This window comes from Monopterus albus, unplaced genomic scaffold (assembly GCF_001952655.1).
Source record: "Monopterus albus unplaced genomic scaffold, M_albus_1.0 scaffold171.1, whole genome shotgun sequence".
NCBI classification, from domain to species: domain Eukaryota; kingdom Metazoa; phylum Chordata; class Actinopteri; order Synbranchiformes; family Synbranchidae; genus Monopterus; species Monopterus albus.
In genome coordinates, this window is record NW_018128051.1 from 471,802 (window position 1) to 488,777 (window position 16,976).

The 16,976-nt window shown below is 40.6% G+C and overlaps 1 protein-coding gene across 1 annotated transcript in view; it reads left to right on the forward strand.

Annotated features, from left to right (window-relative positions):
* Positions 1-16,976, forward strand: part of trrap (transformation/transcription domain-associated protein) — an 86,101-nt gene that overhangs the window by 23,638 nt on the left and 45,487 nt on the right. The window contains 10 exon segments of the mRNA XM_020615948.1: positions 576-695; positions 1,015-1,179; positions 1,402-1,583; positions 2,423-2,621; positions 7,130-7,258; positions 8,544-8,810; positions 9,209-9,415; positions 13,917-14,079; positions 14,834-14,967; positions 16,255-16,365. Coding sequence (XP_020471604.1) covers positions 576-695; positions 1,015-1,179; positions 1,402-1,583; positions 2,423-2,621; positions 7,130-7,258; positions 8,544-8,810; positions 9,209-9,415; positions 13,917-14,079; positions 14,834-14,967; positions 16,255-16,365 — 1,677 coding nt within the window.

The window sequence follows — 16,976 nt, forward strand, 5'->3', positions numbered from 1 at the left end:
GAGCAGACTTTGAATCTTACTAAACTGCATTAATAACACATTAAAGTCTAACACAATATCTAATAATTATCTGACTGATTCTATTAATTTCTAACACTTAAAAATATATCTAAGATTTGCAGACATTGAAGGCTACTGGACTATTGGCAGGAAAATCAAACATTTTTGAATATTATTAAAATGTGACTTTATAGGTTATTCTGACCCTTTCATGTCTGTAGCTTGGGAGGACAAAAATAGTCACCTCTGAATATAATGCAGTCCAATACAACGCCACCTTTAGATATGACTTCAGTCATAAACATATAATTGAATTTATGCATTTATGACAATTTTGCCAAAAACTAAAACATTTTAAGGTGGAAGTGTTGCATTAAATTTTATACAATTGTACAGGCATACCCAATAAATTGGCCAGTGAGTGTAGCACATTCAACTCTGTTCAAAACAGATCATCACAAGAAAGTCATAGAATCTAAACTTGTTTTTTTTCATCAAATCATTCCCATATTTCTATTTTCTGTCTGTTTATTTTGCTATTTCTCCTATTCCTCACTCACTTCCTCCTGTGCCAGGCCGGCAGTCCTTTTAGGGAGCCTTTGATCAAGTTCCTGACACGTCACCCATCTCAGACAGTGGAGCTGTTCATGATGGAGGCTACACTCAACGATCCCCAGTGGAGCCGCATGTTTATGGTCAGACTCTGGCAGCTTTAAGTAGCGGTCCCTTGAGTGTTCTCATTGACACATTTGCTATTAAACATCATTTAGTCTTTTTGCTGCCTCAGTAATGAGCTATAATCAGGGATATATTGGGTGTTACAAGGCTCAGTGGTATTGTTAACACAAAACTGAGACAGATAATACCCAGCAGCAGTTCTTTATTTTCTGTATCATGTCTTTTTAAATGTTATTACAGCTGTTGACTCAATGTAGTGAACTTGGTTCTCTCTAACTGTAAACTGTACTGTATGTATTTTCTGTTATAGTTAAATATGTATGTCTTCATATACAGAGTTTTCTGAAACACAAAGATGCCAAACCACTAAGAGACGTGCTGGCCTCTAATCCCAACCGCTTCGTCCCCCTGCTGGTTCCTGCTGGTACTGCAGCAACTGTTCGACCTGGATCTCCCTCTACCACCACAGCCAGACTGGACCTGCAGTTTCAAGCTATCAAGGTATGAATATTTTTATTATAATTTTGTATACTCAAACGTACACATACCCATGTCTTGGCCTGTCATGCATACATACGTACGTACGTATGTATGTATGTATGCACTCACCTGTATGTGTAAAGATAACCCTTAGGTGGTGCATCAGCCTAAGCTGAATATTGCTAAACTCCCAGCAGTTCCACGATTTAACCCGTAAATTGTTTCTTCATCCCATATGCTCAGATTATCAGCATCATAGTGAAGAACGATGAGGGTTGGCTGGCAGGGCAGCACTCTCTGGTCAGCCAGCTTAGGCGAGTCTGGGTCAGTGAGGCCTTCCAGGAGAGACATCGCAAAGATAATATGGCTGCCACCAACTGGAAGGAGCCCAAGCTGCTGGCCTACTGCCTTCTAAGCTACTGCAAGTATGTATAGTTATTACCTCTATTGTGTTTTTATTGTCATTCGGTGGTTTATTCACAGCATAATTCAAAAAGTTATGAATGGATTTTGGTGAAATCTTTTGGAGAGGTAGGGTATAGCCCATGTAAAATCCATTACATTTTGGTGGTGATCTGGATCATCATCCCGATCCTTGAATTTTTATTTTTATTTTTATGGCATTATGAGGAACCTGAGCTGCCTTGGCAGAGGTTTGCACTCTCTAAGTGCTGCTTAGTCCCTAATATTCTGGAGTTGAATATTACCTAAATGTTGGGCAGAGTTGTTGCAAGACCTGAAAATAGACATTTGATACGAAAATCTGGGTAAGGAATTGCTCATAATCTGCTCTCCCTTAACAGCTGCTGCAGATGAGCCTCTACTCTGAAATTAAGTGCAACCAGTAGAGTGTATAAATGATGACTTAAGTGACCCTTTCAGTAACGTGCGAGTTACAGCTTGAGTGAGGACTGTGAGCTAATAATGCACATTTTTCTGCAGTTTCTGACCAAATAAATTTTCAGTCATGACCTTCCCCTGCCTAAGGACTGAGAAAGAGCTAGTGTCCTTGGCACACCAGACACTTAGGAGATGTTTATTTCATACTGCGATTAACTCCCAACCAGGATTTTTAGTAGAGTGAATGCATTCAGACAGCCTTGCTTAACTCATTAATTACCAGAGTCACATTGCTGTCCTGGATTATTTGAAAGTTAATTGTACAGTAACACTGATATTGGTATTAGACAGTACACTATGCAACATAATACATTATCTCTTTCTACCTGTACACTGAACATATTGACCCCTGTCTTCTTAATAGGCGCAATTATTCAGAGATTGAGCTGCTGTTCCAGCTGCTACGGGCCTTTACAGGTCGCTTCTTGTGCAACATGACTTTCCTGAAGGAGTATATGGAGGAGGAGATTCCCAGGAACTACTCCATTGCCCAGAAACGGGCTCTTTTCTTCCGCTTTGTTGAGTTCAATGACCCACACTTCAACGATGAGCTCAAAGCTAAGGTACGTACATGGCCAATCAGAGCAGTAAAGTTGATCAACTTATGAATAAATGCCATCAATTTCCCCAATTGGAAAAGACATTCAAGTGGTGGTTGAGCATTTAGTCTTACTAACCACACAGGAGGCATTTACCAGTATTTGGCCTGTGACTTGGTCTGGCTTTATAAGCACTGTGTGATCGCAACAGTTGTTAAAACTCTTAAATAGGTCAACATTTGATAAAGATCCACTTAAGATGGTGACATAAGCAGGATACTGTTGCAATTTACAGGGAAATTGATTAAAATCATGGATCGTCTATAAGCCAGGGTCCCTAATTGATAGCACTGACATCAAAGCTTGGATGTCAATTGCAACTCCAGCAGTAGTGTCTTTGTCTGCATTTTCAGTCATTGCTAGATATTTTCTGTGATTGGAACCAGACTAGTAGCAGTTACGTTGTCACATTTATCTAATTGTTTTATTTTTTTATTTTTTATCATTATGTGGTAGAAAATGGTAAATACAGCTGCCACTTACCAGTGTGCAGTAGCCAGTATGTTTACCTTAACATGCTGATTCTTTGTGTGATAATTATTTAAAGCATGATTTGCCTTCATATATTCACAAATATATGAAGTACACTAAACATTTATTTGATTTATGTAGGATTCAGTCCCATACTGATCAGTCGATTCAGTCCTATTCCTTGAATGTCAAATTAAAAGGTAACCCTGAGGAGTTGTGTTGTAAACAGACAAGTTCTCTTTCCATCACTGTTGCTCACCAAAACACACAGTGTATATTCTAGAGGTTAAACAAACATATTGAATACATTGCTATCCTCATTAATGGTATTAATTGTATATAACAATAAATACTGGTAAATATGAAAGAAAAATATTACAATATTTTTGCCTGTATCTCCTGGCCTTAATGCATTCTAAATCATGTTGCCGACTCTTTTGGCCATCTCCCCAGCTTACCTTTTTTGCTTGCTTAGTGAGAGAAAGGCAGGCGTTTGGAGACGTGATCTGTGTGACTTTTATGGATGGTGTGTTTCATACCAGAGGTTCTTTGATAGATTCAGGAAGGTCATTTTGTTTGATTCGAGATCCTTAGAGGTTCACAGATGAATGCTTTTGTCCTCTCTACCTGACCTGCTGCTGCAAGCATTGCAGTCATTTGGGTTGCTTTTTAATTAAGCTCACTCTCCCGCATGTGTGCACTCCCACATACACACCCACACACACATTTTGCACAGCTGTAACAGGCACACAACCTGGCACAGAGTAGCAACAGCAATGCTGTTAAGTACAAACGGGTCAGTGGGGAAGGCCTGGCATGGCACACTATAGCACACAGCCAAATGGCTGTGTGGCAACAGTTTACACAAGAAGCCTGTCAAGTGCACCCAGATGCCCTAGTTCAAGAACATGTATGTTTGAGTTGCTCACCCGACACCTCACCATATCCTTTTAGCTAATGTTCAGTTCAGTGTTGCTTCATACAGAGATTCTGCTTTATTGGCATTAAACTGGCCTTTTATTGCAACTATGCCTTTTTAAACAGAATTATAAAAGCCAGTCTAATGCTGTTTCTGTATTCTTTTTACACAGATACAGCATCTCGGTATTGGAGGCATGACATGTAACGGGATGATCACTGTGACATATAGTATATCCATGTATATAACACAAACACCGGGAATACATACCTGAAACATTGTTGTTCTCAAATCTGCGATGGTGAATGACCAGAGTAGGGATGTGCTTTTACTCCTCCTACACATTGATGACATGATTCATAGTCAGTTGCTGTGCATAATATGCAGCAAACTAATGATTATGGTCACAGATTGTTTTTTTTTGGTGAGCAACGTTAAAATTTGAATCCTCTGTGGTATATCACAGAAACAACACCTCATCAAAACATCACACTCCATTGCCCACACCCCCCAAACCGCATCTCCCCTTTTATACAGAGGCCAAGGCAGAACGGTTGCACCAATAAATTCTTAGCTAAGCGAAGTTGCAGGATCCCCACCCTCCACCATTCCAATACAATGCTCATATTGTTGTTTTTCCCTTAATTGTCCTCTTCTGGTGTGCAGCAGATGCTAGCTGTGAGTGTGAGGCAGAGCGACAGACAGAAAGAGAGAGGATACCGTTCTATGTGAATATGTTTGCAATTGGTGTATGAGTCATGAGCAAGAGAATGAAGGTGGGTGTTACCTCCACTGACATTTAAATAATTGCTGTTAGCATTTTCCCAGAAGCATAATATCAAAGGGAAATGTGTGTATGTGCATGTTTTCATTATCCCTGAGAGTTAGAGATTCAGTTTATTGTGTACTGTAGCATCACAGTGGTCTGGGAGAATATTTCACTTCTAGTGAGACACTGAGGAATGTGTAAGATAAAAGGATAGAGACAGTGTAGGACAGCAGCAATGAATCATCTCTGGTGGCACAGAATGACCTCATGCTGCTCCTCTATTGCCTCTTTTGTTTTGTCCAAACAGTTCTTACAGAAAGCTGCTTTTGTGCTGCTTTTTTGTTCAAAAGTGTAACTATTCATGGAATATATTTCAAGAAGACAAGTAAAATTTGTGAAGCACAGCACATCTGTTTCACATTATGCTGCTTTTGTTTTTGTTCCTGACATGACATACAGTGCAGAATCACACAAAGCAGAATTTTCTACAGCATCAATGTGCGTCTGCATGCTGTGCAAGTATCATCTCCTCAGTGGAGATTGAAATCAAAGGTGAAACATATTTTTGCTACTACCTGTTATTTGCCTGTTTTATGTGAACAATAACAAATAAGATTAAGATTAAATGAGGAATTCAACTGTGAATTGTATGAAGCAAACAGGTGTGTGTGTCAGAAGTGTATCACATTTAGGTTTTTAATTTACAATAGAAATAATGAAATTAAACAGAAGATTTAAAAAAACATGACTCTTGAGTGCAACTGTATTATCATCACAGACTAATTGCCTGTTGTACAGTTGTCCAGTCAGATTTTCTATGGCTATTTCACAATAAAGGTGTTGCATTATTTGCACTTTCCTGGTCAGTGTAATTGCATAATACACATTCTGGGGGACCCCCTAGCACCTACAGTACAATATCTGGGGTACTTGCCCAGTGTGTGTGTGTGTGTGTGTGTGTGTGTGTGTGTGTGTGTGTGTGTGTGTGTGTATACACTTGCACCAACACACACACATCACCTAATGTCGTTACAGAAATACGCTCTGCTCTTACAGTGATTGATGTCACAGAAGCTTAGAGTTAATAGGAACAGATGAGACTGAAGAACAGACTAGTGCTCCATGGATTTTTTATTTTTTGTGTGTGTGTGTCTTCATTTAGGAGTGCAGTTGTTTCTGCATGTGTGTGCGAGTCTATCAACCATGCATGTACATTGAGCAGTGTGTGTGTGTGTGTGTGCGCGCGTGTGTGAGTAATGTGCTAATGGAGGAGCTGGAACATATGCTGTCACAGCTCGTTCTCCACTGAGCGATGCCCTGTCCTCCCCAGTGATGGATTGAATAAGGGGTTTCATTAACTGATAGCAGCTTCCTTAATAAATGCAGTCGTTAGCTTATTGTGGTGGGGTAATTCTGCATTTTACTAGCTAAATCAAACCTTTGTCTTCATTTGCATAGCCCTGGTAAGAATCCCTGCAGGTTTCAGGAAGTAAATGGCATTTTAAACCTTTCCTCGGTGATAGTTGGAGCTTTTGATATATAAATATATATATATTCTATTTTTTATTTTTTATTTTTTTTGCTTTTTTGTTTTTGCTATCAGTGCTTATGAATTATGAGAACATGCAATGATTTCTTAAGAGTAGAAATTTTCTTCTGTGATCTTATTTTAAATGCCTTACCTTTTATTACCATTGTTTACGGTCATTGTCTAAAGTTTGAATTTTTGGGCTATGCTCTTCTATTAGTTATTAGTCTGAAAAGGACCTTTTAAGGTAGATTCGTAGTCACAAGGTATTGCACTGAGGTTGCAATACCTTGTGACTATACCCTTGCATAAATCTATCTGAAAAACTGCATATATAAAGTACATATTTTTTATTTTCCTAATGCACATTCCTTTTTCTTTTTTGTTCTCTTTTTTTGCCTTGTTTACTTGTTGCCTTATGGAAGAACATTGTACATACACATTGAGAGTCACTGTACCAAAGTCAAATTCCTTGTATGTCCAACACACCAGGCCAATAAAACGGGTGCTGATTTTGATTCTATTTAATCACTTAATTATGTGCCGTGAAAAGCTGAAGATTTTATCTTTTATGCAGCCTTTAAAAGATCACACCAGGCGATTTCACTGAGTTTCTTCTTCCTTTCTTGAATGTTCTTTCAGTTTAATCATCCATTGTAGTCTTTTAACATTTGAAACTGAATGTTAAAGGTGAAGGTCGCATGTTGCCCTAGGAAATGGGGGGGGAAAAAGATTTGGGGTTTATCAGTAAAATCATTTGAATGTGTGTCTTCCCTGTTTCATAGGTGCTACAACACATCTTGAACCCAGCCTTCCTGTACAGCTTTGAGAAGGGGGAGGGTGAGCAGCTGCTGGGACCGCCCAACCCTGAGGGAGACAATCCTGAAAGCATTACCAGTGTCTTCATCACCAAGGTACACATGTACACAACATCTTTGTTCACTACTCAGCAGCTTTGTCTCTCCATCCATCTCTCTGATTTTATTACCTGCTGCATTTCCTCTCTTTTCTTATCGGTCAAACACAACTCTATACTTTGTCATGGCTTCCACACATTCACATTATTTGATCACTTAATTGTTGTCAGTCCATATTTCCCTTCCTCCCTTTTTGTCTTTCTCATCTGTCTTTATTTTACTTTCTCTCCCACCGGTCCCTCTTTCCATCATGTTTCATTCATCAGGCCAGACTATAATTCCTGTTGTAAATGTCACGGTGTGACCATACTAAAGGTCAGCATGTTTGTTTGTGCTGTGGCAAATCTCATCACTGAGTAACACCAGTCCTAATGGCTGCTAATGGCTCTTCTACAGTCTGGTTAAAACTCATTTCCTCACTCACCTCCCCCTCTCTCTCTGCTCCTCTCCTCTGTGTCTAGGGAATTCAGATGGTGATGGGTATTTTTTAATGTGGAAATATCCTTTAGAAGGATTTTCTCCATACATGAGAAAGTAGATTGCTTTGTGCTGCAGTTTCATTCAAATCTAACTTTTGGAAGCACATATTACTCACAATGGCAGTATAAAGGGAGACAGTTTAGTACTGTGGCTACTCTCTCAGGAAGTAGGCATCTAGCTAAGTTAACAAGCTAAGAAATTCAGAAATTTCAGTCCTCACTGACTCAGAGACATGACTTATATGCACATTAGCCCAGCTACATTTCTGCCGTCGGTCAGAATGGTGAAGACCATTTGTCCAGTCACTGTCATGTTGACACACAGACAGCTGTTATGGTGGCATTGACGCTGCAACGAGGGTTGAATTGCTGTGGATTCAAAGGATAAATACTTCAGTAGCGTATGCTCTGCTTACGTCTCACTTTTAGTGTCAATATTCTGTTTTAGTATACTAGCTGCATCGCCTGGTGCTTGCCCAATTTGAACAGAACAGTGCTTCAACAGAAATATGTTTGGTGTGGCTGGCTATCAAAACAAAAGTACATCTAAAATCAGTGTTTATTCAGATCAGTAGGTGTTTGATCTACTGTATGTATCGATCCATATCAATGGATTGTTACACCCCTGCTTGTGACTTAGATAAAGATCAGATCACATTTTATCACCAGTTAATGCAGAACATCTCACAATTGTTTCTGCATACTCTGCTCACTCTGTGCTGTGGATAGTGAAAACTGTACCTACATTATTTGCCTTTCCCCTAACAATATTTAACCCCACATCTCTGTCATCCATTTCCAAGGTTCTGGACCCAGAGAAGCAGGCTGACCTTCTGGACTCACTGCGAATCTGCCTGTTGCAGTTCTCCACCCTGCTGGTGGAGCACGCACCCCATCATATTCATGACAACAACAAGTCACGCAACAGCAAGCTGCGACGCCTCATGACCTTCGCCTGGCCGTGCCTACTGCCCAAAGCCTGTGTGGACCCTGCCTGTAAATACAGTGGTCACTTGCTTCTGGCTCACATCATTGCAAAGTTCGCCATTCACAAGAAGATCGTCCTGCAGGTGAGGAGGAATAAAAAAGAGAGAACGGACACTCAGTGAAATGTGGGTGTAACTTAACAAAGAGCTAAAAGAGTTCAGTACTAGATATAAAAATACACAATGAACTCATAAAATGAATCCATGCAAAAACAAGAGTAAAAACAGAAATGACAGCTCAACTAAAATGAAATGACAATAGATGAATGGAAAAGATCCTGACTCTGTGAGTGAGTGTGAGAGAGAATGAGTTTATGTGCTTGCCTAAGAATGTATTCTTTCTCATATTTCATATCCATTGTAATATGAATATATTGGAAGGGAATACATTAGTTGAAGGGGTTGTACAAAAGAAAAAATTGGTAAGCACTGATGGTAAAGGAGAAGGGATATTAAAAGTATTTTACATTCCCTTCACTCAGGTCTTCCACAGCCTGCTGAAGGCCCACACCATGGAGGCTCGAGCCATCGTACGACAGGCCATGGCCATCCTGACCCCAGCTGTGCCTGCCCGCATGGAGGATGGCCACCAGATGTTGACTCATTGGACTCGCAAAATCATTGTGGAGGAGGGCCACACTGTACCACAGCTGGTCCACATACTGCATCTCATAGTGCAGCATTTCAGGGTGAGCTGACAGAAACCAAACACACACACACAAATTAGGGTTGGTCAATAGTGCACTTCCTTCTGTTAATCTGTCACTATTGAATATATTGGTTTCCTGTGCATTCATCCATGTTGGGTCAGTCAAAACATATTATTTCTGTCCCTGTAATGTACAATAATCCGGGTAGGCTTGTCTCCATACTTTGTTTTAATTTACATTTTGTGGTGCTCATCCCACTGCAAACCACACAAAGTATTAGCTTTACAAAGATGACTAATTGCTGATAATAGTGGGTCATCATCTTGTAGTTTAAATTTTATGGACTTTTGAGTAATGCTGTCACCACAAAGAGTGAGAACTGCCACTCAGCTGTATATGCACAACCATTTGTTGCTGCCGCCAGCTCACTGCTCAGTGTGGCTTCAGCAAAAGCAGGGAACCACATGGGGAAAAGAGTGGAGGAGCTATTTTTGCTGATTGTCTGAGTGCCCTGAATTATATGACACCTCTTAATCAGACCGTGGGACAACATCATTAAAAGTAGGATTATTTGGGTGGCCCAATTAGTAGTTACCTCTGCCAAGGGCGGGTAATGTTTTTACCTGTGTGCATTTGTTGGTTGCTTTGTTCACAGCACATTTCAAAAAGTAGTGAATGGATTTAGATTACATTTTTTTGGAGAGGTAGTGTATAGCCCACGGAACAGTTGTTTAGCTGTTTGCGCATCATCATCCGGATCCAGTATTGTTCACCACTGTGGGTGTTGGAAAGGGTTGACTGTGTGTCACCCCCATGTGGCGAAAGCATGCAGCTGCACCGCTGAGCGCTTGGAGTGAAGACTAGTGGAGCTAATAAGTGTATCAGTGAGCACATTGTTGGAAAATGGACTCTAAAGTAAATTTACATGCATCCAAATGGTATGAGCTTTGTGTGTCTATGAAGGACTGTAAATACACATTATGTCAGTCTGCATGGGATTTATTCATGTATTTAGCTGTTTTGTGGCATTTAATAATCACCCGTCTATTGTTTTTCTTAACTAATCACGATATCAATGTCATTCCAAAAGCTAGGGGTAGGTTTTCATGCTCAAGGTATCATGTTATGAGGGTCAAACTGTCATGGAAATATTGCTTTTAGGTGTAATGGAATTATGGGGAAATCGATCTGCCTTGGTGTAGGTTTGCACTCTTTGAGCCACTCTGCTGGTGACGTTTTGCTGTCTCCTAGTCTAAAGCTGGATCATTACCATCATTGGGCTGTGAAGCTAATGGTGAGTTCCTTGATGCTGATAACATTGTCAGACACAGCCTTCACAGTGGTGATCAGCAGACTCAAAGCACCAAGTCAAAACCAGCAAAAGATTGCTGGCCTTCCTCCTTAAACTTCAGACACTTTTTGCCCCCTCGCTCCTTCAGTTGATGCTCGCTGCCTCGCCAGTCAGAGTGTGACGGTCTCTTAGCAGAAGACTGACATTTTCTTCAGTTCCCCTCTCTATCTCACTGACAGGCTGCTCTCACTGGGCCAGATGACTAATCTAATGTAATCACATCAGCATAATTACACTGGGGAGGAGATAATGACAGACAGATGAGAGACTTTGTGTGTGTGTGTGTGATAAAGAAATAGAGAGGTTGTGTATGTGTGTTTGTCTGTGTGCACATGTGATGGACAGGGCTTAGCCACTCTGTCATTAAGGGACTGTAAAGTCCTGCTCTATTGACTATAATTACCCTCAAAGTGAAAAGCCTTAATATTCTTTGACGCTGGCAACAGCTCTCAGATAGACATCTCATCTCTTGTTCTTCTGTGTGTTTGAGGGTCCCAGTTCGGTTTTGCGATGAAACTAAGTGACTCTTGAGTGTGACACTTGAGAGAGTGTGAATGCTTGGGGTTAAGTGTGTGTCATCATGTCCTTGAGAGTCACTTCAGAATTTGCCTTTTCTGACTATCTCAGAATGATTGAGCACACCCTGTTTAATTTAGCATGCTATCACCCTAAAATCTAGAGCAAAGTATATGTACTGCAGAGGAAAAAAATACACTTGGTAATGTTTTTTTTTTGGACAGCATTCATTTAAATAATGTGCAGTTGGCAGGCTGTCCATATATTTTGCAGCAAGATAAACCTGACATGAGACGGGGTTGCGGTCAGCTCACAGTTGACCAGAAATCTCCGATTATGAGGGATTTAGCTGAAAGTCTTAATGTCTTGTGAGATATTGAGCATTACTTGCACAATCAAATAGATGCTGTGGCTTTTTTGAGCTACATAGACCAGCATCTCTTTCTCTCATTGTTGTTTTGTATGGTTGCAAAAACAGTTATGATACTGGCAAGATAATGTAACACTGGCTTTAACACCATTATTAAATTGTTGGAGAGAAGATGAAGGAGTATGCTCTTCTGAGGTGAATTTCTCCCCCATATTTGTTGTGCATGCTCTGAGAACAAGCTTACCAACCCAGAATTACACTTAAATATAAAGCCATTGTAAATGAGTATCCAGTCATAGATGTTTTATTTTATGCAATTCACAAAACAATTTTGTGTATCACTGAAATTTGTCGAGCAGAGTGTCTTAGGCCTATGTGTTTGTGTTTACTGTCTGGTATGCAAGCAGATGGGAAGGATGAGTCTTTTTTTGATGGACCTGCAGAGTGAGGATGTTTTTCCCTCATGCAAAACAGGCTTCTACAGTGAGGAACAGAAGTATTTGAACACCCTGCGATTTTGCAAGTTCTCCCTCTTAGAAATCATGGAGGGGTCTGAAATTCACATTGTAGGTTCATTCCCACTCTGAGAGACAGAATTAGAAAAACAATTTCAGGAAATCACATTGTATGATTTTTAAAGAATTTATTTGTCTAGCACTGCTGAACATAAGTATTTGAACACCTGAGAAAATCAGTGTTAATATTTGGTACAGAAACCTTTGTTTGCAATTACAGAGGTCAAACGTTTCCTGTAGTTCTTGACCAGGTTTGCACACACTGCAACAGGGATTTTGGCCCACTCCTCCACACAGATCTCCTCTAGATCTGTCAGGTTTCGGGGCTGTCGCTGAGCAACGCGGAGTTTAAGCTCCCTCCAAAGATGTTCTATTGGATTGAGGTCTGGAGACTGGCTAGGCCACTCCAGTTGTTTCCAATTAAACCAAGCTTGTCAGGTAATGCAAAGTTCAGTTGCAATTTAACAAGGGTAATTTTGGCCTTTGCTTTGGGGTTGTCTTAATAAGCCAGGGAGGGCTCTCATTTTCTTGTTACTGCTTGGTTTGATGGACTGTTTGTCAGACTCTTCTTAATTCACCCCAGAGTGAAATCATCATTACTTCCCTCTAAAATATTCAAACAAACAGTCATTGACACTCCAGCAATGTAGAGGCCGTGGTCTCTGATTGTCTCCACCCCGAGTGCAGCTGAGCACACTTCCCTCCGAACACTGTGAGTTGACCCGTTATCTGTTCTGTCATGCTTCATTGATTGCTTTTCACCTGACAGGAAGGGCAGCCAAACACAGCAGCACCTTTCAAACCTGTGAATTCAGTCACTTGTTGAGGTAACAGGAAAGCTGTGTTCACTGGTTCTTGAAAAGGAAAGAAGACGAACAAAATCTTGACATTACAGCAAACGGTGTCCATCAATACCAGATAAAATAAGCTTCACACTGAACCCTTGCTGCTCAATACCTAAAATATAAATGTACATAATGACCTGATTCATTGCTGTGACAAGTGGCCAAACAACATAACTTGACATTTATACAGCTCTTTGGCCTTGCCCATGGTAGTAGTGGGCGTCTGACTGACTGTGGGGTGGACAGGTGTCTTTAAAGAGCTCAGACAGGTGCTACTAATTTAGATTAATGAGTGGAGTAGAGGTGGACGTTTTCAAGGCACAGTAACAGGTCTTTGAGAGCTAGAATTCTTGCTGTTTCTCAGGTGTTCAAATACTTATGTTCAGCAGTGCAAGACAAATAAATTCTTTAAAAATCATACAATGTGATTTCCTGAAAATCTTTTTTTAATTCTGTCTCTCAGAGTGGGAATGAACCTACAATGTGAATTTCAGACCCCTCCATGATTTCTAAGTGGGAGAACTTGCAAAATCACAGGGTGTTCAAATACTTCTGTTCCTCACTGTATGCTAAAATACTGTTCAATACTTCAGCATCTAGCTTGAAATCATGTGATGTCCAGATAAAAGTAAAACATGCAGCAAAAGTAAAAATGGCCCCAAGATACAATGGCATTATATGATGAGTTCTATATGCACTGCTGTTTTATCTGTTTAGCCTTGCTGCTTGTCATTGCTCACATGGATGACTTCTGTTTATTCTACACTCTGCCATTGGCATCAGTCACCATCTGCTATTAATTCTTTAGGAAAGGAAAATGCAGTAAATGTTTACAATCCTAAATATGAAAGTTTTGTGAATGTTAGATCAGTTTTTAGAAAACAGTCTAATACATATCATAAGTATTGCAAAAAAATACTAAACGTGTGTGGTCTCTTATCAGGTGTACTATCCCGTGCGCCACCACCTGGTACAGCACATGATCAGTGCAATGCAGCGTCTGGGTTTCACCCCAAGTGTGACCATAGAGCAAAGAAAACTGGCTGTGGACCTGGCAGAAGTGGTCATCAAGTGGGAGTTACAGAGGATCAAAGACCAGCAGGTGTGTTCACTGATTGCAAGAACGCTCACACAATCACATAAGAATCCTGTTTTTTTTTCTTTTGTTTGTTTGTTTGTTTGTTTGTTTTGTCTCATTTTTGTCCATCGTGCACCAAAAAACAATCAGTTATTATTTAATTAATACTCACTGAATAATAAAGCAGAAGGAATATTATTTTCACCTTGTTGCTTTTACATGTGCAGCACAGCCCCTCCAGTGAAAAGCAAACTGAGTGAGGGCAGGGTTATTGAATGTCACAGAGCAATCATAAAATATGTGGTGAAAGCTCTTCAACCCGCCAGCACAGCAGAATGTCCGTGGTATAGGTTTGATAGTTTAATTGCTGTAGGTTTTATTATTATCTGTGCCAGGCCTGTCTAGATCCTTAAATCACTTTTAAAATGACCATCTTGTCAACATGGTTAGAAAAATCTTTTTCTAAAGTATTAAGCAAATGCGTTTTTACTGCACTGACTGAAATAAAAGCTGTCATTCTTTTCAACTAATCAACTACTTAAACAGGTTCGATAAGGGATTTGAAAGCGTTCAGGTTTGATTAGTGGTTTCAATACTGGATCTGATAAAATTCCATCGAAACCCACCCCGACCTATGGCTCTGATCTTGTAGGAGTCAGAAAACTTTAACAAGATATGAAGATACGTTTATATATTCTATAAATTGTAATAATGTTAACTGATGGACTCAACTTCTCACCAATCCTCCTCTCCTCTCCTGCCTTTTCTCTTTGATGTGGCAGAATCTGAGGCTGAAGTAGCCGCTAGCAGTGAAGGGACCAGCGGGGGAGCTGTGAAAAGAGGATTGTCTCTGGAAACCGCTTCCGCTGGACAGGATGTCAAGAGGTTTCGTACAGCAACCGGCGCTGCTTCCACGGTGAGCACAGTCCTTTGTCACTCAGATGCCTGCAGAATGTGGCTGTGAGTGACAGGTCCCCATGGTCATTCACTTTAGGGAGGAATGGGCTCATTACATCTTGTTATTCTGTTAAATTCTGCAGAACCTGCAAAGTTTCTTGTAGCTGCATTTCCATTGATGGAATCTAATGAGCACTACACTCTGTACTTTCCATAACCATCACCCAGGATAACCTCACAGACCGATGAGGACCATTCTGCTTTACTTTTCTATTGGTTTTCCCTGTGTCGGTCTTGGGTTAGATGAGGGTGGGCTCCACTCCTTGCGCACGGACACGCACGCGCACACACACACACACACGCACACATGCCCTGCTGAGCAGAGGTTCACAATGCTCCTTGCTCCAAAAAGATTTGTCAGTAACAGAGACGGTATGAGCTGTTTATCAAAAAGCTGTTGAATAAGCGGAACACAAACTTGCAGTAATGTGACGTCTTCGCTGTCTTGGCCGCTGTCCACTCACTGAAGTCCCTGTTTAGTGTTTCATCTCTAAACCAGTGTGATAGTAGTTGAGGTGTGAAGATACTGACATTTAATCAGTCATGTGCAACAGCCCTGTGTGCACCCACCACCTCCCCCTTTTATGCTCCTGGAACTTGATTTTAGTACTACCTTCTGAGGGGCTCTGAAATTGAGCTCTCCCAAAGCAGGTGGAGGACAGTGGAAACAAACACACAACACAGGATGAGCTTTACTTGACTCAACACGTTTCAGTAGGTTCTTATGATGGAAAAATCCTACATGTGTTCCAGGCTTCAGAGTAGTTTGAAAGATACTTTGACCAAACTGCCATTTTCACATCTATCCGAGGCAAAAATTGCCAACAGCACAGTTGTTGTTGCTTTAATCTATTTATTCTTACAACAGTATTGCAGCTCCCTATCTGTTTGATCTCACATCCCACTGCAGTGTGTAGTTTTCCTCAAAAGTAGATGAGAGGCTTTTGTTGCAAGTAGTGCTTGAATCAAAGACAAAATCTGAATCAAAGACAGCTTGTCAGTGTGTCTCTTGATGTTAATTCTAGAATAAATCAATATATACAATAGTCTTTGTTCCCATACTTAAAGGTACAGTGTATATAATAAATGCTCATGATCTCAAAGCCTGTAGTACTCCCGTGCCATTTTATATAAGGAAACCTAACCAATATAACAGCATTTTCTATCTGTATACAACAACTTGCATAGCATCTTAAATCAATGACCTGACCTATGAAATAGAAATTATAATGTTTGTGTGTTTTAGGTGTTTGGCCGCAGTCAGTCAATGCCAGGCACAGAGACCATGCTCACCAAGCCTGTCGAGAAACAACATACGGACACAGTGGTCAACTTCCTCATCAGAATTGCATGCCAGGTAACACCACCAACCAACATCACCACCAAACACACACAGAGTATGCCATCTCACTCATACACACACGTGCACCATGTACTGTTCTGCCATCCATAGCACCTGCCAGGTAGGACACTTTTAGCCTAACCCCTCAGTGGTGAAGGTAGGACACACCTGGTAAGTGCCCTAAAAGCATCTCCACAAACACACACTCGCTCCTTTATGTATCTCCTCACACAGCTGTCCCTTGGTCTAGTGGTGGCCTGAAATAGATTGAGATTTCATTCACCTTGACTTTTCCTACTTTCTTTTTTGGGCCAAGCTCCATTCTCCCTCCTCATCCTACCATCTCCATTGAATATAACCTTCTGTAAAACTGCTGAGAATCACTTAATGCTCACAGAACAGTCTATAGAAACTTTTTTTTTGTATTTCACTTGATAACAGCATACTCTGTTACTAAATTGATCCCTGTAGAACATTTTTATCTTTCCACTTGCCCTAGGGATTATCATCAAGAGCAACACACCTAGAACTGATAGGGGTTCATTGTCTTGCTCAAGGATGCTTCTGCTGGGTGGATGCTTGCCACTGTGAGGGCTTGCACAGGGCCTTCTGATTGAAGGACTCCT